Raw genomic sequence first — 19,695 nt, 5'->3', positions numbered from 1 at the left:
GCCCCGGGCTCCGCCGCTGCCCCGCTCCGGCCGCCCCCGCGCCCCGCCACCGGCACCGGCACCGGGAGCGGGATCGGCTCCTCCCCGGGACCGCCCCCGGCCCCGCCCGGGGCTCCCGGCACCGGCCCCGCACCGGGGGGCTGCCCCGGTGTTTCCTACGATACCGCCCTCGGGGGCCCCCGGTACCGCCTCCGCACCGCCCCCGGTACCGCCCCCGGTATCGCTCCCAGACCCGCGATACCGCCCCCGGGGTCGCCCCCAGACCCCCCGGTACCGCCCCCAGACTCCCGGTACCGCCCCCGGTATCGCTCCCAGACCCGCGATACCGCCCCCGGGGTCGCCCCCAGACCCCGGGTACCACCCCCGGGGCTGCCCCAGACCCCCGGTACCGCCCCCGGTATCGCCCCCAGACCCCCGATACCGCCCCCAGACCCCCGGTACCGCCCCCGGGATCGCCCCCAGACCCTCGGTACCCCCCCCCCAGACACCCGATACCGCCCCCAGACCCCCGGTACTGCCCCCCAGACACCCGATACCGCCCCCAGACCCGCGGTACCGCCACCGGGATCGCCCCCAGACCCCCGATACCACCTCGGGATCGCCCCCAGACCCCCGGTACTATCCCCAGACCCCCGGTACCACCCTGGCCCTCGGGACCCCCCCAGCTATCCCCCCAGTAGCCCCAGTGCTGCCCCCAGTGCCCCCTCTCCTACCCCCCCCCCCGCCGGTGCCGCAGGACCCCTCTGGGTACAACCGCTCCCCCCAGGGGAGACCCCCCAGTCCCCCCAGTTCCCCCTTAGCCAGACGCCCTCCCCCCAGCGCCCCCATAGCCCCATCACCCAAAGACCCAGGGTCCCCCCAGTAACTCCCAGTACCACCCCCAGCATCACCCAGGGGCTCCCAGTACCATCTCAGTTCTGCCCCGGCACCTCCCAGTCCTCCCAGTCCAGCCCCCACTGCCCTCAGCGCACCCTGTGCCCTGTCCCCCCCCCCCCAGACCCCCCCCCCCAGTGCCCTGGCTGTACTGGGAGCACTGGGCGGACTGGCAGGCGGACTGTGGTTATTGTAGGTCCTACAGGAACAGCTAGGGGACCCCAGGGTGGCTGGGGGCGGGGGGGGGGGGAAGCCATCGTGGGGGGAGGACACCAAGTCCTGGAGGGGGGGGACACAATGGGTGTGCACAGGAACACCGTGGGGAGTCCAGGTATTTTCTGGGGGGGGGACACGGGGGGACAGAACTGCCCCCCCCCCCTCCCACCCACCCACAGCCCAGTGACCTGTTTGGCCCGTGATGGGGGACACCCCCGGGGGTCCCAGGACACTTTGGGGGGGGGAGAACATGGGGACACGGTGGGACCTGGCAGCACCCATCCCCCTCCCTGAGGGGGTAAACTGGGGTCTCCTCCTTCCCCCCCCCCCCCAGCAGCTGGTGACAGCTCCGTGTCCCCAGGGCCAGTGATGGATCCATGCCCCTGACTGGGGGGGGACCCTAAAAAACACACTCCTGGGGTGGGCACCCACAAACCCCTTTGTGGGGGTGACACACAAGCCTCCTGATCCCCAACCATGATGGGGACATCTCCTCCAGGTGTCCATGGGGACACCTCCTGGTGTCCATGATGGGACACTTCCTCTGGGTGTCCATGATGGGGATACATCCTCCAGGTGTCCACCTCCTCCAGGTGTCCACGATGGGGCCACCTCCTCCGGGTGTCCACCTCCTCCTGATGTCCACAATGGGACATCTCCTCCACGTGTCCATGATGGGACACGTCCTCTGGGTGTCCCTGATGGGGATACGTTCTCCAGGTGTCCATGATGGGGCCACCTTCTCCAGGTGTCCACCTCCTCCAGGTGTCCATGATGGGGACACCTCCTCCTGGTGTCCAGGATGGGACCACCTCCTCCAGGTGTCCACCTCCTCCAGGTGTCCAAGATGGGGCTACCTCCTCCCGGTGTCCACCAGCCCCTCTACAAAAATCTCACCACCGGGTGAGGTGTTACCACTTCTCACCTCTTTTATTACAAACCGGGGTGGCAGCGGCAGGGGGGGTGGGGGACATAGGACACGGCCACCCCCCGCCACTACCCTGAAGGAAAAGCCTTGATGACCTTCACGTCGTCGAGGGGCCGGTCCTGGGCGTTGGTCTCCACCATGGCCAGGCGGCCCAGCACCCCCATGCCCTGGCAGACCCTCCCGAAGATGCTGTGCTTCCCGTCCAACCACTGCGCCGGGCCCAGCGTCAGGAAGAACTGGCTCCCGTTGGTGTCTGGCCCCGCGTTGGCCATGGCCAAGATGCCAGCGCCTGGGATGGACAGATGGACACCCTCAACGGGCTGCTTTTGGGGTCTTTTTTAAGGGTTTGGGGGGTTTTATGAGGTTTTGGAAATAGTATGGTGGGACATGTGCCAACCCATAGATGGGGTCTTGGGAGACATGGGAGATGTGCCACCTCATGGATAAGGTTTTGGCATCATCGGGGATATGTCAACCCATGGTCAAGGTCCTGGGGGACATGGCACCCCATGGATGGGGTCTTGAGGGACAGAGAAGATGTGTCACCTCATGGATAAGGTTCTACTATCATGGGGGACATGTCAACCCATGGTCAAGGTCCTCGGAGACATGGCACCCCATGGATGGGGTCTTGAGGGACAGAGGAGATGTGTCACCTCGTGGATAAGGTTCTAGTATCACAGGGGACATGTCAACCCATGGTCAAGGTCCTGGGAGACATGGCACCCCATGATGGGGTCTTGAGGGACATGTCATCCCATGGCCAAGGTTCTGGCATCATGGGGGACATGCCATCCCATTGCTGGGGTCCTGGGGGACATGGCACCCCATAGATGGGGTCTAAGGGGACATGGGAGACATGCCACCCCATGGCCAAGGTCCTGGAGGTCATACCACCCCCCGGGTGAGGTTCCTGGGGCACATGGGGGGACATGCCACCCCATGGCCAAGGTCCTGGAGGTCATACCACCCCCCCGGGTGGGGTTCCTGGGGGACAGGGGGGACATGTCACCCCCAGGGGCGGTGTTCTACCTTCCCGGTGGTGGCCTCTACTCACCGGTGAACTTCAGCTCGGGGTGCAGCTCGTCTTCAAACTGCTTCCCGTAGATGGAGGCACCTCCACGGCCTGCGGAGGGATGAAATGGCCGGGGAGGGGGGGGGTCAGCGGGGTGCCGGGAGGAGGGACACGTCAGAGGGGGGACATGATGGGGGGTGTGTGTGTGTGTGTGTGTGTGTGTGTCACCGGTGCCTGTGGGGTCTCCTCCTTGGACCATGAAGTCCTTGATGACGCGGTGGAACTTGGTGCCGTTGTAGTAGCCGCGGCGGCAGAGCTCGGCGAAGTTCTTGCAGGTGCGGGGGGCGTGTTTCCAGTACAGCTCCAGCACCAGAGGGCCCATCCTGCACCAGTACACCCCCCCCCCAACCGGGGAAGGGGGGGGGGGTGTGTGTGTCACCCCACTGCCCCCCCCCCCCAACACGTCCCCCCCACCCACCAACACCCGGCGGGGCACAGCACAACCCAGGGGTGGGCAACTGGAGGTGGCCGGGATCATGGCGGGGGGGCAACCGGGGCGATGGCTGGGATCATGGTGGGGAGGGAGCCAGGGGGTGGTGGGGACTGGGGAGGGGGGGACTGGGGGGTGGCCTGTACTGGGGGGGGGGGGGTGTTTGGTGTGGGGAGGGGGGCACTGGGGGGGGGGGGGCGGTACTGGAGGGGAGGAAACCGTGAGGGGGGGTTTTGGACAGGGGAGGGGGGCACTGGGGGGGGGCAGTACTGGGGGGGGAGGGGTGGGTTGGACTGGGGAGGGGGGCACTGGGGGGTGGCCAGTACTGGGGGGGGTTGCACTGGCGAGGGGGGGAGTAGGGGGTGGCCGGTACTGGGAGGGGGAGTTGGACTGGGGAGGGGGCGACAGGGGGGGGAGAAGACTGGGGAGGGGGGCACTGGGAGTGGCCAGTACCGGGGGCGGTTTGGACTGGCGAGGGGGGGAGTGGGGGGTGGCCAGTACTGGGACGGGGGGGTTTGCTGTGGGGAGGGGGGCACTGGGGGGTGGCCAGTACTGGGACAGGGGGGGTTGGACTGGCCGGGGTGGGGTGGGGGGGAGAAGACTGGGGAGGGGGGCACTGGGGAGTAGCTGGTACTGGGGGGGGTTTACACTGGTGAGGGGGGGACTGGGGGGTGGCCAGTAATGGGACGGGGGGGTTTAGTGTGGGGAGGGGGGCACGGGGGGGTGGCCAGTACTGGGGGGGCAAAAGACTGGGGAGGGGAGTTTGGACTGGGGAGGGGGGGACTGGGGGATGGCTGGTACCGGGGGGGGGGTCTGGGGCAGGGGAGGGGGGAACCGGGGCTGTGTCCGGTACTGGGGGGAAAGGACTGGGGGGGGTTGAGACTGGGGGGGGGGGCTGTCCGGAACCAGGGAAGGGGGTCCGAGGGGGGTGTGGAAACGGAGGGGGGAGACCAGGGGGGGTCCGGTACCGGGGTACCCAGGAGCCATCCGGTATCAGAAGAGGGGGCAAGGGGGTGTCCGGTACCGGGGGACCGGGGGTTTGGGGGGGTGTCTGGTACCGGAAGGGGAGACCCGGGGAGGGGGGTTATGTGTGTGGGTTGGGACTGGGGAGGAGAGGACCGGGGGGTGTCCGGTACCGGGGGTGGAGGGGTATCCGGTACCGGGGGGGACAACTGAGGGGCTGTCCGGTACGAGAGTGGGGGGGAGGGGCCGAGAGGTGGCCGGTACCGGGGGATAATGGGGGCTAGTGGACAGCGGGGGGGCACCGGGGACTGCCCAGTACCGGAGGGGGGGGCCGGGGACCGTCCGGTACCGGGGAGGGAGACTGGGGACTGTCCGGTACCGGAAGGGGGGAGGGGGGCGGGGGGTATCCGGTACTGGGGGATAGTGGAGGGGGGGTTAACGGACACCGAGGGGCACCGGGGACTGTCCGGTACCGGGGGACACAGGGGACTGGAGGGTGGCTGGTACATGGAGGGGGGGGAAACCGGGGGGGGGGGGAGGGAGGTCTGCCCGGTGCCGGGGAGTTGGGGGGCGGGGGTACCGAGGGTTTCCCCGGTACCGGCGCGGGGGGCGGGGCCGAGGGGGTGGGAGGGGTCTCCCGGTGCCGGTAGCGGAGAGGCCCCGCCCCTTACGTGGTCTCCATGGAGACGGTGGGGGGCTGCCAGGAGTCGGGCGGGACGGCGGCCATGACGCTGCTGCCGGCGGCGGCGGCGGAAGGACCCCACGCTCCCGCCGCGCGCTTCCGGGGCCACGCCCCCCCGCCCCCGCCCCCCCAGTGCGAGGGGAGCCGGCCAATGGGAGAGGAGAGGAGGCGGGGAGGCGGGCCAATCGGCGCGGCGGGCGGGCGCGCCGCTATTGTGACGCAGGGGAGGAGGGGGAATTCGAACGAGGCCACGCCCCCTCCCGCCGCCGGGACACGCCCCCTCCTCCGCGCGCGCGCGGCCAGCGGCAGCCGGGGGTGAGCGGGAGGGGGGGGGGGGGAATACCGGGAGAAGGGGGCGGGGCCAACCGGGAACGGGGGCGGAGGGGGGGGACGGGATCGGGAGAGGGGGCGCGGGGGGGGGGGAAACTGGGAGATGGGGGCGGGGCCAACCGGGAGCGGGAACGGGGGCGGTGGGGGGGGGGGGGGAACCGGGACGGATGGGGGGGAGCGGGGACGCTGCGGTGGGAGGATGGAGGGGCCTCCTGGGGACGGGGCTGGGACCCTCCCGGTGCGGGGATGGGGTTCCCGCGATCGGGGTGTGGGGCTGGGACCCCCTGGTGGGTCCTGGGATCGCCCCCGGTGTGGGGCTGCGACCCCCCGGTGCGGGGGGGATGGGACCCCTCTGGTGTGGGGCTGGGACCCTCCGATGTGGGGATGGGGTTCCTGGGATCGGGTTGTGGGGCTGGACCCCCTGGTGGGTCCTGGGACCGCCCCCGGTGTGGGGCTGGGACCCCCCTGTTGTGGGGCTGGGACCCCCCCTGTGTGGGGATGGGACCTCTCTGGTGCGGGAATGGGGTCCCCGGGATCGGGTTGTGGGGCTGGGACCCCCCCGATGTGGGGCTGGGACTGCCCGGTGCGGGGATGGGGTTCCTGGGATCAGTGTGTGGGGCTGGGACCCCCCTGTTGTGGGGCTGGGACCCCCCTGTTGTGGGGCTGGGACCCCCCCGGTGTGGGGCTGGGACCCCCCCTGTGTGGGGCTGGGACCTCTCTGGTGCGGGAATGGGGTCCCCGGGATCGGGTTGTGGGGCTGGGACCCCCCCGGTGTGGGGCTGGGACTGCCCGGTGCGGGGATGGGGTTCCTGGGATCAGTGTGTGGGGCTGGGACCCCCCTGTTGTGGGGCTGGGACCCCCCCGGTGTGGGGATGGGACCCCCCCTGTGTGGGGCTGGGACCTCTCTGGTGCGGGAATGGGGTCCCCGGGATCGGGTTGTGGGGCTGGGACCCCCCCGATGTGGGGCTGGGACTGCCCGGTGCGGGGATGGGATTCCTGGGATCGGCGTGTGGGGCTGGGACCCCCCCCGGTGTGGGGATGGGACCCTCCGGTGCGGGGATGGGGTTCCTGGGATCGGGTTGTGGGGCTGGGACCCCCCCGATGTGGGGCTGGGACTCCCCGGTGCGGGGATGGGGTTCCTGGGATCGGGTTGTGGGGCTGGGACCCCCCCGATGTGGGGCTGGGACTCCCCGGTGCGGGGATGGGGTTCCTGGGATGGGGGTGTGGGGATGGGACCCCCCGGTGTGGGGCTGGGATCCCTGGGATCTGGGTGTGGGGCTGGGACCCCCCTGTTGTGGGGATAGGACCTCCCCGGTGCGGGAATGGGGTCCGTGGGATCGGGGTGTGGGGCTGGAACCCCCCGGTGTGGGAATGGGACCCCCCTGGCTTTGGAATGTGGGGCTGTGACCCCTCGGTGTGGGGCTTGGGCTCTCGGTTGGGGGGCTGGGACCCACCGGGACTGGGATGCTGGGCTAGGACCCCCCCACACTGCCCCCCCCACTGCGGGACTGGGGACCCCTGGGATCGGAGTGTGGGGCTGGAACCCCCCCCAATTGTAGGACTGGGGACCCCTGGGGAGCAGGGTGTGGGGCTGGGAACCCCCTGGTGTGGGGCTGGGACCCCCAGGATCGGCATGTGGGGCTGAGTTTCCCCTGGAATTGGGGTGCTGGGCTGGGAGCCCCCAGTTGTGGGACTGAGGACCCCTGGGATCGGGGTGCGGGGCTGGGATCCCCCCAGTGTGGAGCTGGAACTTCCCTGGGATTGAGGTGTGGGGCTGGGACCCCCTTGGTGTGGGGCTGGGACCCCCGGTTGTGGGGCTGGAACACCCTGGAATTGGGATACTGGGCTGGACTCCCCCATTGCAGGACTGGGGACTCCCGGGGAGCGGGGTGTGGGGCTGGGACCCCTAGGATCGGGGTGTGGGGCTGGGACCCCTCGGTGTGGGGCTGAGGACCCCCATGGAGCAGGGTGTGGGGCTGGGACCCTCCAGTGCGGGGATGGGGTCCCCAGGATTGGGGTGTGGGGCTGGGACCACCTCGTGGGGGCTGGGACCCCCGGGGAGCGGGATGTGGTGCTGGGACCCCTCGGTGTGGGGCTGGAACCCCTAGGATCGGGGTGTGGGGCTGGAACCCCTGGGGAGCAGGGTGTGGGGCTGGGACCCCTCAGTGTGGGGCTGGAATCCCCGGGGAGTGGGGTGTGGGGCTGGAACCCCTGGGGAGCAGGGTGTGGGGCTGGGACCCCTCAGTGTGGGGCTGGGGACCCCCGGGGAGCGGAGTGTGGGGCTGGAACCCCTCGGTGTGGGGCTGGGACCCCCAGGATCGGGGTGTGGGGTGTGGGGGTCCCCAGATTTGCCCCCCCCATGGCCGTGCCGTCCCCGCGCCGTCGGTGCCATCCCCGGTGGCACAAAGCCCCGATTGTCCCCATCCCCGGCGGGTGCCATCCCCGGGCACTGCCCGGTGCCACCCGGGACCCCCCGGGGGTCCGGGATGTGGGGTGGGGGGTGTCAGGGACACGGAGGGGGGGGGGGGCACCGTGGGTCACCCCCCGCTCACGCCAGGCACCCCCTGAGCCGGCGCCGTGGGCCGAGGCGATGGCCGAGGAGAGAGGTAGGACAGTGCCACCACTGCGCGTGTCGTCCCCCCCCCGTGTCCCCTCCCTGGGGTTGGGGGACCAGGGCTCACCCTACGTGTGTCCTCCATCCCCCCCCCCCCCCCCCCCCCCCAGATGTCCGCTTTGTCACCGAGGAGAGCTTCGACTTCGGGTTCCTGTCCCCTTCTGACAGGTGAGGTGGCGACGTGGGGGACAGAGGGGACATCCCACCCCATGGCCAAGGTCCTGGCATCATGGAGGGGACATGCCACCCCAAGGATGGGGTTCTGGGGGACATGTCACCCCATGGCTGGGGTCCTGGGGACATGTCACCCCATGGCCAAGGTCCTGGCACCATGGAGGGGGCCATGCCACCCCATGACCATGGACACTGGGGACGTGACACCCCATGGATGTGGTTCTGGGGGACATGCCACCCCATGGCTGGGGGCCTGGCATCATGGAGGGGGACATGCCATCTCATGAACAGGGACACTGGGGCCATGCCACCCCATGGCTGGGGTCCTGGGGACATGCCACCCCATGACCAGGGACACTGGGGACGTGCCACCCCATGGATGGTCTTGGGGGACATGCCACCCCATGGCTGGGGTCCTAGGGACATCCCACCCCATGGCCAAGGTCCTGGCATCGTGGAGGGGGACATGCCACCCCATGACCAGGGACACTGGGGACGTGACACCCCATGGATGTGATCCTGGGGGACACGGGGGACATCCCACCCCATGGCCAAGGTCCTGGCACCATGGGAGATGTGTCACCCCATGACCAGCCTCCATGGGGACATTGTACCCTCTGGCCAGGGACACTGGGGACATGCCACCCCATGGGTGGTCTTGGGGGACATGCCACCCCATGGCTGGTGTCCTGGGGACATGTCATCACCATGGCCAAGATCCTGGCATCATGGGGGGGACATGCCACCCCATGACCAGGGACACTGGTGACATGACACCCCGTAGATGTGGTTCTGGGGGATATGGGGGACATTCCACCCCATGGCCGAGGTTTTGGGGGCGATGCCATCCCGTGGATGGGGTCTTAGGGGACATGGGGACATGCCACCCCATGGCCAGGACCCTGGCATCATGGGGACATGCCACATCATGGCTGGGATCCTGGGGGACATGGGGGACATTCCACCCCATGGCCAAGGTCCTGGCACCATGGGGTACTTGTCACCCCATGGCCAAGGTTATGGGGGACGTGGGGGACATGCCACCCCATGGGCTGTGTCCTGGGGGACATGGAGGACATGTCACCCTACAGCTGGTGTCCTGGGGGGCATGTCACCCCACGGCCAGGGGCACTGGGGACATGCCAACCCATACCTGGGGTTCTGGGGGACATGGGGGACATGCCACCCCAAGGATGGGGTTCTGGGGGACATGCCACCCCATGGATGGGGTTCAGGGGGACACGGGGGACATGCCACCCCATGGATGGGGTTCTGGGGGACATGGAGGACATGTCACCCCAAGGATGGGCTTCTGGGGGACATGCCACCCCATGGATGGGATTCTGGGGGACATGGAGGACATGTCACCCCAAGGATGGGGTTCTGGGGGACATGCCACCCCATGGATGGGATTCTGGGGGACATGGAGGACATGTCACCCCAAGGATGGGGTTCTGGGGGACATGCCACCCCACGGCCTGTGTCCTGGGGGTCCGGGGAGCCGTGCCACCCTGCAGCTGGCATTACGGGGGGGACACGCCACCTTCCTGAGACCATGGCCTTCACCCCCTCCCCCCCTCCTTCCCCACCCCCCACCTCGCAGCCGCGAGGAGGATGATGATGATGAGGAGAAGGATGAAGCCGGGGGGGCCAGCGGGCGCTGGAGCCCCCTGAGCGGTGCCCGGTTGGAGGAGATGGTGCGGGAGGCCACCCGCCTGGCGGCGCAGCTGGAGAGCTGTCACCTGCCCCCCCCGGGTGGTCCCCGCTCCCCCCGTTCCCCCCGAAGTCCCCGCAGCCCCCGCCGCCAGACCTTCGTGGTGAAGGACAGCCCCGTGCGGGCGCTGCTGCCCACCGTGGAGACCCCCACCCCCCCCCGGGTTGTCCCCGCTGCCACCAACGTCCCCGGCACCCGGAAGGTAGGTGACACCTCACTGCTTTTGAGGGAGGGGAGGGGGGAGCTCCCAGTGCTCCCAGTATGGCCCCACACCCCCTTCCCACCAGGGCTGACCCCCCCCTCTCCCCCCCACTCCCAACTCCTCCTGGTGTGGGGGTCCGAGTGCCACCCTCATGTCCCCAACGGGGGCACTGTGCCCCCCCCACCCCGGGGTGGGTGGGGGGCACCCACCAAGCAGTGTCCCTGTGTCCCATCCCTCCCCCCCGTTTCATTCCAGGTGTCACCCAGTTGTCACCCCACAGCGGCGCCGAAGGGACCCCCCGGGACCAGGGTGCCCCCCACCAGCCGGGTGGCCCCCCCTTCCCGGCTGTACCCCCCCCAGGGACAGGGGGCTGGGGCCCGGGGCAAATCTGAGCCCCCCCGGGCGGGGACAGCAGGTACCGTCTGTGGGGGGGGACACGGGGACAATCTGGGCACCAGCGCTATGGGGCACATGAGTTATGGGGCACCTGTACCAGTGGGGCACCCAAACCATGGGACACACGTGCTATGGGGCACCCAAATTGTGGGGCAGCCACGCCATGGGGCACCCACGCTATGGGGCAACCACATCATGGGGCACCTAAACCATGGGGCATCCAAAACCATGGGGCATCCAAATCGTGGGGCACCCCCACCGTGGGGCACTCAAGTTGTGGGGCACCCACCTCACAGGGCACCCAAGCCATGGGGCACCCAAATTATGGGGCATGCAAACTGTGGGGCACCCCCACCATGGGGCACCCAAACCATGGGGCATCTGCGCTATGGGGCACCCATGTCATGGGGCACCCAAACTGTGGGGTACCCCCACCATGGGGCACCCAAACCATGGGGCACCCAATCTGTGGGGCACCCACACTATAGGACACCCAATCTGTGGGGCACCCACACCATGGGGCACCCAAACTGTGGGGCACCCATGCCATGGGGCACCCAAACTGTGGGGCACCCACACTATAGGGCACCCAAACTGTGGGGCACCTACACCATGGGGCACCCAAATTATGGGGCACCCAATCTGTGGGGCACCCACACTATACGACACGCAATCTGTGGGGCACCCACACCATGGGGCACCCAAACTGTGGGGCACCCCTGCTATGGGGCACCCACACCATGGACCACCCAAACCATGGGGCACCCACACCATGGGGCACCCAGACTGTGGGGCACACAAACCATGGGCCACCCCCTCTATGGGGCACCCACATCATGGGGCACCCAATCTGTGGGGCACCCCTGCTATGGGGCACCCACACTATGGGGCACCCACGCTATGGGGCAGGAGAAGGGGCAACCAGACACCCCCCCCCCCCCCCCCCCCAAGGATCCACCCCCTGGAGCCAAGTGGGTGCCAAGTCCACCCCCCAAGCCCCGCCGTGGGGTGTGGGGGGGTCAGGGTGCCCTGCCATGCCCCCCATGTCCCCCCCTCTCTCCCCAGGCCAGCCGAAGGCGAGGGGGGGCGCTGGGCCCGTGCCCCCCACTACCCGCCAGCCCCGCGCCAGGGCCACCACCGTCCCCGTCCCCTCCAGCCGCCCCTCGGCCCCCAGTGCCATCCCCAGGGCCCCCACCCGGACCCCGGCGGGGGGGGCACCCGCATCCAGAGGTAAGGATGGGTGCTGGGGTGGGGGGGTCGGGGGGGGAACACGATGGGACACAGGGTGTTGCCTCCCCCCCGCCCCGCTTCCCCGTGCCTCAGTTTCCCCATGGCTGCTCTCCCCATTGCAGGTGGGGGGGCAACACGGGGGGGCCCCCCGACTGCTGGCTCGGGGTGCAAACCGGGACCCCCCCCCAGCCGCATCCGCCCCCCCCGGAAGACGGCGGTGAGCAGCACCCCGAGGTGACCCCCCCCGCCTCCCCACAGAGGAGCTTGGGGTGTGCCCCCCCCGAACTGGTGCATTGGTGAGGAAGGGGGGAAACTGGGGGGGCTGGGGGGGGGGGTCAGAACCGCCCCCCCCCCCCTCCATCATACTGGTTGTGTGGGTGAGGAAGGGGGGAAACTGGGGGGACTGGGGGGGTCAGAACTGCCCCCCCTCCATCATACTGGTTGTGTGGGTGAGGAAGGGGGAAACTGGGGGGAACTGGGAAGGAGGCGGGGCGGGGGGGGCGCAGAACCGCCCCCCTCCCCCCCCCCCAGGGATGAGGCTGAGGCGCAGGTTGGATTTTGCTTTAATTACAAAAGGTCATGTCAGCAGTAGGAAACCCCCCCCCGCGCGCCCCCCCCCCTCCCCGACACCCAGGGGTCCCTCATCGCCCCCCGCCCTCAAACAACATCCCCCCCCCCCCGGGTGCCACCGCCTGAGCCTCACCCCCGGGCGGGCAAAGTATCGGGGTGGGGTGGGGGGGGCAGACATCCCTGCACCCCCCAATTCATCCTCCCTCCCCCCCCCCGCCCCCCCCGCTGTGTGCCCCCCACCTGGGGGGGGTTGGCACCACGGGGGGGGGGGCGGGGGGGGTATATATCCCTTTTTTTTTTGTATTTTTCATGTATTTTTTAAATAAAACCCTCCACCGGGCATGGGGGCTGTGGACAATCCTGGGGGGGGGGGAAGGACGGGGGGGGGGGCACCCTGTGCCACACCCCCCCACCCCAGGGTGCCAAAGGAGGCGGGGGGGAGGGGGGGGGAAAATCCCTGCCAGGATCCAAAGTGCAATGGGGGGGGGAGGGGGGGGGGGAATGTCTGCGGCTACGTGTCCCCTCCTGATGCCCCCCCACCCCCTGACCCGGTGTCCCCCCCCCTCCATCCCGGTGTCCCCCCCCCGGCTCCATCCCGTTGTCAGCCACCCCATCCTGGTGTCCCCAGCGCGGTGGCACGGGCTGGGGGGGGTGGGGGGTGCCCGCCGGGTCCCAGTTAGATGGAGGTCTCGTCGCTCCTGGGGGGGGGGTGTGGAGGGGGGGGGACACAAGGACAGACAGACAGACGGGCAGGGGGTGGGCACAAAATGGGGGGGGGGAAATGGGATAAAAAAACCAAGACAGACGGATGCGTGATCGGGGGGGCGAGGGGGGTGCCGGGGTGCCCTCCGCGCTCGCCCGGTGGGGGGAGGAGGGGGGATGATGAAGTGGGGGAGGGGGGGGGGGGGGGAAGGACACACACACACCCCCCCCCGGCCCCCCCGGGTTAATGGAGAAAATTAAAAAACAGGAATCTGGGCAGTGAGGGGGGGGGGGGGGCAGAGAGGAGAGAAGAGGGGGGGGTTAGTGCCCGCGGGCGGGGACCCCCCACCCCCCCCCCACCCCTGTGCCCACTCTGATGCCACCCTGGACCCCCGTGTCCCACCCCCAGGCACCCAACGGGCACCCAACGGGCACTGTTAGACCTGATGGACACCCAACGGGCACCCAATGGGCACCCCCAAACCCAACGGGCACCCAATAGAGATCCTGACCCCAATGGGCACCCACCAGCCCCCCCTTCCACCTGATGGGTGCCCAAGACCTGATGGGCACCCAACGGGCACCCCCAAACCCAATGGGCACCCGATAAAGATCCTGAACCCAGTGGGCATCCACCAGCCCCCCTTCCACCCGATGGGTGCCCAAGAGGAACCCTGGCACCTGATGGACACCCAGTGGGCACCCTTCCACCCAACGGGCACCCAATGGGCACTGTTGGACCTGATGGGCACCCAACGGACACCCCCAAACCCAACAGGCACCCAATAGAGATCCTGAACCCAGTGGGCACCCACCAGCCCCCCTTCCACCCAATGGGTGCCCAAGAGGAACCCTGGCACCTCATGGACACCCAGTGGTCACCCTTCCACCCAACGGGCACCGTTAGACCTGATGGGCACCCAACGGGCACCCCTAAACCCAGCGGGCACCCAGTGGACATCTTGAACCCAATGGGCACCCACCAGCCCCCCTTCCACTTGATGGGTACCCAAGAGGAACCCTGGCACCTGATGGACACACAGTGGGCACCCTTCCACCCAATGGGCACCCAACAGCCACCCTTGTACCTGATGGGCACCCAACGGGCACCCAATGGACATCCTGAACCCAGTGGCACCCAATGAGCACCCTTCCACCCAATGGTCACCCAGAGGAACCCTGGCACCTGATGGGCACCCAATGGTCAGCCTTCCACCCAATTGTCACCCAGAGGAAACCTGGCACCTAAGGGACACCCAAGGAGAATGCTAGGTGGGGTTCCCTATGGGCACCCAACAGGAACTCAGGCACCTAAATGGGCACCCATCAGCCACCCTAGCACTCAACGGGCACCCGAGAAGAGCCTTGGCAACTAATGGGCACCCAACAGCCGCCCTTGAACCCTCTGGGTGCCCAATGGTCACCCTGGCACCTGATGGGAATCCAACAAGCACCCTTGATCCCAGTGTGCACCCTAGCACCCAATGGGCACCCTCCAGCCCGATGTGCATCCTGGCACCCCATGGGCACCCAAGAGGAACTCTGGCAACTAATGGGCACCCAGCAGCCACCCTTGAACCCAATGGGTGCCCAATGGGAACCCTGGCCCACGATGGGCATCCAACAGTCACCCTGGCCCCTGATGGGCACCCAGTGGGCACCCAATGGGCACCCTGGCCCCTGATGGACATCCAGTGGGCACCCTGTCCCCCTGTGGACACCCAAGAGGAACCCTGGCTCCCAGTGAGCACCCAACAGTTGCCCTTGCACCCAGTGGGTGCCCAATGGAAGCCTTGGCATCGGATGGGTACCCAACAGCCACTCTGGCAGCTGATGGGCACCCTCTAACCCAATGTGCACCCTTGCACCCAACGGGCACCCAGAGGAACCCTGGCTCCCAATGGGCACCCAAAAGGAACATTGGACCCTGATGGGCACCCAAGAGGAGCACTGGCCCCTAATGGGTGCCCAACAGTTGCCCTTGCACCCAATGGGTGCCCAACGGAAGCCTTGGCACCTGATGGGTACCCAACAGCCACTCTGGCACCTGAGGGGCGCCCAACGGGCACCCTGGCACCCAGTGGGCACCCAAGAGGAACCTTGGCCCCCGATGGGCATCCAATGGGCACCTTGGTTGGCCCCTGATGGGCACCCAAGAGGAGCACTGGCCCCTAATGGGTGCCCAACAGTTGCCCTTGCACCCAATGGGTGCCCAATGGGAACCCTGGCACCTAATGGGCACCCAATGGTCACCCTCAAACCCAATGTGCACCCTTGCACCCAATGGGCGCCCAGAGGAACCCTGGCTCCCCATGGGCACCCAACAGCCACCCTGGCACCCGATGGGCACCCAATGGCCCCCCCTGTGCCCCCCCTTGGCCACTCACTCGGAGCCGGAGGAGTCCTCATCCACGGTGCCCGCCTTGATGCTCATAGCGATGGGGGTGACGCCGCTGAGCTGCTCCTGCAGGCTCTGGCGGGGGCGGGGGGCGGCGGGGATCCCCCCCAGCGGCCCCCCCCCCCAGCGGGACACCCCCCCCTCTGCTGCCCTCGCTGCCCGAGGAGGCGGCGGTGCCCGCGGGGGGCGGCGGGGGGGGGCCCAGGCGCTGGGTGCTGCCCCTCTCGCTGATGGGGGGCAAGACCTTCTTCTTCAGGATGCCTGTGGGGCAGGGGGCGGGGGGGGGCATCACCCAAGGTTTTTTTTGGGGGGGGGGTCCCAGCATTTAGGTGGCCTCCCCATCCACCCCATGACACCCCAGCCTCCAGGTGCCCCCCCCCCCGTGGCACCCGTTTGGGTGCGGGGCAATGCCCCCCCCCCCCGCCCCGTACCTTTGTGGGGATGGGGTAGGGGGAGCAGCGGGGGGGCCCTGGGGAGCGCCTCGCCGTTGAGGCGGGGGGGGTCGCCGCGGGGGGGTCCCTCGCCCCCCGCCGGCTCCACCCGCAGGGTCTCGGTGCCCCCCTGCCCCTCGCTCTCGCTCGCTGTCGTCGTCACGAATTCCCCCGGCCAGTACGGTCGCCCCGGGGCCACCGGGCTGTCACCTGGGGGAGGGGGGTTGGGGGGGCTGTTAAGGCGAGGGACCCTCCCCCCCCATCCATCCCCACTGGGTGCCCCCCATCAGCGCACCAGGCTGGGTGAAGGACCCATTGGGTGCCCCCCCCTTCCCCCATTGGCATCCCAGAGAGGGCAAGGGACCCCCCCATCTCCATTGGGTGCCCCCCGGCACCCTGGAAAGGGTAAGGGACCCCCCCCCATCCTCCCTGGGTGCCCCCCATCAGCACCCAACCAGGGCAAGGGCCCCCCCCATACCCACTGGGTTCTCCCCACGGCACCCCAGAGAGCATGAGAGACACCCCCCCCCCCCAAACCCACTGGGTGCCCCCCATCAGCACCCAGCCAGGCTGAGGGACCCCCGTCCCCACTGGGTGCCCCCCAGGCTGGCGTTACCGGGGGTGGGGGGGCCCAGGCAGTGCAAGGGACCCCCTGTCCCCAGTGGGTGCCCCCAGATAGGGTGAGGGACCCCCCAAACCCACTGGGTGCCCCCCCCCATACCCCAGGCAGCACAAGGGACCCCCCCAAACCCACTGGGTGTCCCCCCCCTCCCAGTACCCCAGGCAGCACAAGGGACCCCCCAAACCCACTGGGTGCCCCCAGATAGGGTGAGGGATCCCCCAAACCCACTGGGTGCCCCCCCCACCCCAGTACTCCAGGCAGCACAAGGGACCCCCCAAACCCACTGGGTGCCCCCCCTCAGCACCCCAGCCAGGCTGAGGGACCCCCATCCCCACTGGGTGCCCCCCCGGCTGGTGTTACCGGGGGTGGGGGGGCCCAGGCAGTGCAAGAGACCCCCTATCCCCAGTGGGTGCCCCCAGATAGGGTAAGGGACCCCCCAAACCCACTGGGTGCCCCCCCCCCCCCCCCCAGTACCCCAGGCAGCACAAGGGACCCCCCAAACCCACTGGGTGCCCCCCCCTCCCCCCCCAGTACCCCAGGCAGCACAAGGGACCCCCCAAACCCACTGGGTGCCCCCAGATAGGGTGAGGGACCCCCCAAACCCACTGGGTGCCCCCCCCATACCCCAGGCAGCACAAGGGACCCCCCAAACCCACTGGGTGCCCCCCCCACCCCAGTACTCCAAGCAGCACAAGGGACCCCCCAAACCCACTGGGTGTCCCCCCCCCAGTGCCCCAGGCAGCACAAGGGACCCCCCAAACCCACTGGGTGCCCCCTTATCAGCACCCAGCCAGGCTGAGGGACCCCCATCCCCACTGGGTGCCCCCCAGGCTGGCGTTACCGGGGGTGGGGGGGCCCAGGAGGGGCCCGGGCAGGGGGTCCCAGCCTGCGGGGGGGGGGCCCTCATCGTCGCTGTCGGAGGAGTGTGTGGAGCCGAAGGAGCCGCTCGGGTCGTCCTCCAGCGACAGGTCACTGTCCGAGTCCGTGTCGTGCTCTTCGGGGGGGGGGGGGGAGTTGTGTGACAAGAGTCAGGGGGGGCCCAGGGTCACCCCTCCCACCCCCCTACCCCGGCTGAGGCCGGGCGCACTCGTGTCACGTGTGGTGGCCCTACCCTCGGGCTGGTCCTGGGCATCGAGGAAGAGCCCCCCCGGCTCGGCCAGTGCCCTCTGCCCCGGGCTGGCCGCCAGCCCCGAGTCCTCCCTGCGGAGAGGGGACACCTGCATCCAGTGCCACCCGGCACCTTGCCACCCTGTCACCTTGCCACCCCGCCACCCCGCCACTCTGCCATCATGCCACTCTGTCACCCATCCCACCACCCTGCCATGCTGCCATGCCACCACCACACCAACCCATCACCCCACCACCCTGCCACCCCTCCAACCCATCTCCCTGCCATCCCACCACGCTGCCACCCTGTCACCTTGCCACCCCGCCACCCCGCCACTCTGCCACCCACCCCGTTCCCACCACCCTGCCACCATGCTGCCATGCCACCCCACCATCCCGCCATCATGCCACTCTGTCACCTTGCCACCCTGCCACCCTGTCACACCCCGTCACTCTGCCACCCACCCCATTCCCACCACCCTGCCACCACGCTGCCATGCCACCCCACCATCCCACCACCCCGCCACCCTGCCATCATGTCACTCTGTCACTCTGTCACCCATCCCACCACCCTGCCATGCTGCCATGCCATGACCACACCAACCCATCACCCCATCACCCCACCACCCTGCCACCCTGTCACCTTGCCACCCTGCCACCTTGCCACCCCGCCACCCCGTCACTCTGCCACCCACCCCATTCCCACCACCCTGCCACCACGCTGCCATGCCACCCCACCATCCCACCACCCCGCCACCCTGCCATCATGTCACTCTGTCACTTTGTCACCCATCCCACCACCCTGCCATGCTGCCATGCCACCACCACACCAACCCATCACCCCACCACCCTGCCACCCCTCCAACCCATCTCCCTGCCATCCCACCATGCTGCCACCCTGTCACCTTGCCACCCCGCCACTCTGCCACCCACCCCATTCCCACCACCCTGCCACCACGCTGCCATGCCACCCCACCATCCCACCACCCTGCCACCCTGCCACCTCTCCAACCCATCACCCTGCCATCCTTCCACCCCAGTACCATGCCACCCCCCCATCCCCGGGTGGTGTCCCCAGGCGGTGTCCCCGGTGGTACCGTGGCACGAAGGGGATGTAACTGTGGTGGCTCTTGCCCGAGCGCGCGGTGCTGTGCAGGGACCCGCTGGAGCCACCGCCGGGGGCCGGGTACAACCGCCCCGCCACGTAGGTGCTGTCACAGCCGTAGGCCTGCCACGGGGACCGCGATGTCACTGCCATGGTGGGTGGCTGCCCCTAGCCCCCCAGACTCACCTCCCCCCCCCCCCACCCCCAGATCACCCCTACTTGGGCACTCACGGGGGTGAGGGTGGACTTGGTGGCCAGCGCGGGGTCGGGGCTGCGCCTGCGGGTGCAGCTCAGGCGCAGGCTCCTCCGCACCTCCTTGCTCAGCACCACGCAGAAGAGGAAGATGAGGGGGCCCTGGGGGGGGGGGGGAAGAAGAAGGGGGCACGTGGGTACGGGGGGCATGGGGGTATGGGTGGCATGGGGCGGGGGGGGGGGGAGGTGGGATGGCCAGCCCCCATTGTGCACTGCAGGAGACCCCACTGGCACCCCAAGGTCGAGGGTCCCCCCACTCCCACTACATCAGCAGCCTGGATGTAGCAAGGACCCCCCCCCCCCGTACCCCCTTGGTGCCCCCCCCCGTGACACCCCAAACAGGGTGAGGGAGCCCCCTGCCCACTAGTTGCCCCCCATTGGCACTCTGAACAGGGTGAGGGACCCCCCCATGCCCACTAGGTGCCCCCCCATTGATACCCTGGACAGCATGAGGGATCCCCCCCATACCCACTGGGTGCCCCATTGACACCCAAAACTGTGAGGAACCCCCCCATACCCACTGCGTGCCCCCCATTGGCACTCTGAACAGGGTGAGGGACCCCCCCCATGCGGGATGGAGGCTATGGGGTACACAGTGGGGGGGGAGCTTTGGGGGGGCACAGGGGGTGGGGGCACAGGGGATGGGGGCTATGGGATACACGGTGGTGGTGGGGAACTTTG

General features: G+C 69.1%; 3 protein-coding genes across 3 annotated transcripts in view; 1 reads left to right on the top strand and 2 right to left on the bottom strand.

Annotated features, from left to right (window-relative positions):
* Positions 1 to 2,002: 2,002 nt before the first annotated feature.
* Positions 2,003 to 5,284, bottom strand: PPIL1 (peptidylprolyl isomerase like 1). Its single transcript, XM_074167204.1, has 4 exons — positions 5,157 to 5,284; positions 3,261 to 3,415; positions 3,075 to 3,143; positions 2,003 to 2,306 (listed from the first exon to the last, which is right to left on the bottom strand). The coding sequence occupies exons 1-4, from the start codon at positions 5,210 to 5,212 to the stop codon at positions 2,086 to 2,088; spliced, it is 501 nt and encodes a 166-aa protein (XP_074023305.1). The 5' UTR covers positions 5,213 to 5,284; the 3' UTR covers positions 2,003 to 2,085.
* A 2,803-nt stretch (positions 5,285 to 8,087) lies between these two features.
* Positions 8,088 to 12,065, top strand: PSRC1 (proline and serine rich coiled-coil 1). Its single transcript, XM_074167203.1, has 6 exons — positions 8,088 to 8,103; positions 8,222 to 8,279; positions 9,889 to 10,201; positions 10,457 to 10,616; positions 11,663 to 11,827; positions 11,950 to 12,065. The coding sequence occupies exons 1-6, from the start codon at positions 8,088 to 8,090 to the stop codon at positions 12,063 to 12,065; spliced, it is 828 nt and encodes a 275-aa protein (XP_074023304.1).
* Positions 12,066 to 13,343: 1,278 nt separating this feature from the next.
* Positions 13,344 to 19,695, bottom strand: part of CELSR2 (cadherin EGF LAG seven-pass G-type receptor 2) — a 43,982-nt gene continuing 37,630 nt past the window's right edge. The window contains exons 30-37 of the mRNA XM_074167202.1: positions 18,994 to 19,116; positions 18,755 to 18,885; positions 17,662 to 17,750; positions 17,392 to 17,544; positions 15,929 to 16,138; positions 15,630 to 15,758; positions 15,487 to 15,595; positions 13,344 to 13,371 (exon numbers count right to left, since the gene is read on the bottom strand). Coding sequence (XP_074023303.1) covers positions 13,344 to 13,371; positions 15,487 to 15,595; positions 15,630 to 15,758; positions 15,929 to 16,138; positions 17,392 to 17,544; positions 17,662 to 17,750; positions 18,755 to 18,885; positions 18,994 to 19,116 — 972 coding nt within the window. The remainder of the gene's footprint in view (positions 13,372 to 15,486; positions 15,596 to 15,629; positions 15,759 to 15,928; positions 16,139 to 17,391; positions 17,545 to 17,661; positions 17,751 to 18,754; positions 18,886 to 18,993; positions 19,117 to 19,695) is intronic.

This window comes from Numenius arquata, unplaced genomic scaffold (assembly GCF_964106895.1).
Source record: "Numenius arquata unplaced genomic scaffold, bNumArq3.hap1.1 HAP1_SCAFFOLD_589, whole genome shotgun sequence".
Taxonomy (NCBI): domain Eukaryota; kingdom Metazoa; phylum Chordata; class Aves; order Charadriiformes; family Scolopacidae; genus Numenius; species Numenius arquata.
Note: the sequence above shows the minus strand (reverse complement) of the source record. Positions and strands in the feature narration are given on the sequence as shown.

What these genes read in the sequence shown, in the direction of transcription:
- PPIL1 (XM_074167204.1), bottom strand. Translation starts at nt 5,212, where the DNA reads ATGGCCGCCGTCCCGCCCGACTCCTGGCAGCCCCCCACCGTCTCCATG. An exon ending in ACCGTCTCCATGGAGACCAC is followed by an intron (nt 3,416 to 5,156) that starts GTAAGGGGCGGG and finishes GTACTGGTGCAG; the next exon opens with GATGGGCCCTCTGGTGCTGG. An exon ending in CCCCGAGCTGAAGTTCACCG is followed by an intron (nt 2,307 to 3,074) that starts GTGAGTAGAGGC and finishes TGTCCATCCCAG; the next exon opens with GCGCTGGCATCTTGGCCATG.
- PSRC1 (XM_074167203.1), top strand. An exon ending in TTCCTGTCCCCTTCTGACAG is followed by an intron (nt 8,280 to 9,888) that starts GTGAGGTGGCGA and finishes CCCACCTCGCAG; the next exon opens with CCGCGAGGAGGATGATGATG. An exon ending in GGGGGCACCCGCATCCAGAG is followed by an intron (nt 11,828 to 11,949) that starts GTAAGGATGGGT and finishes TCCCCATTGCAG; the next exon opens with GTGGGGGGGCAACACGGGGG.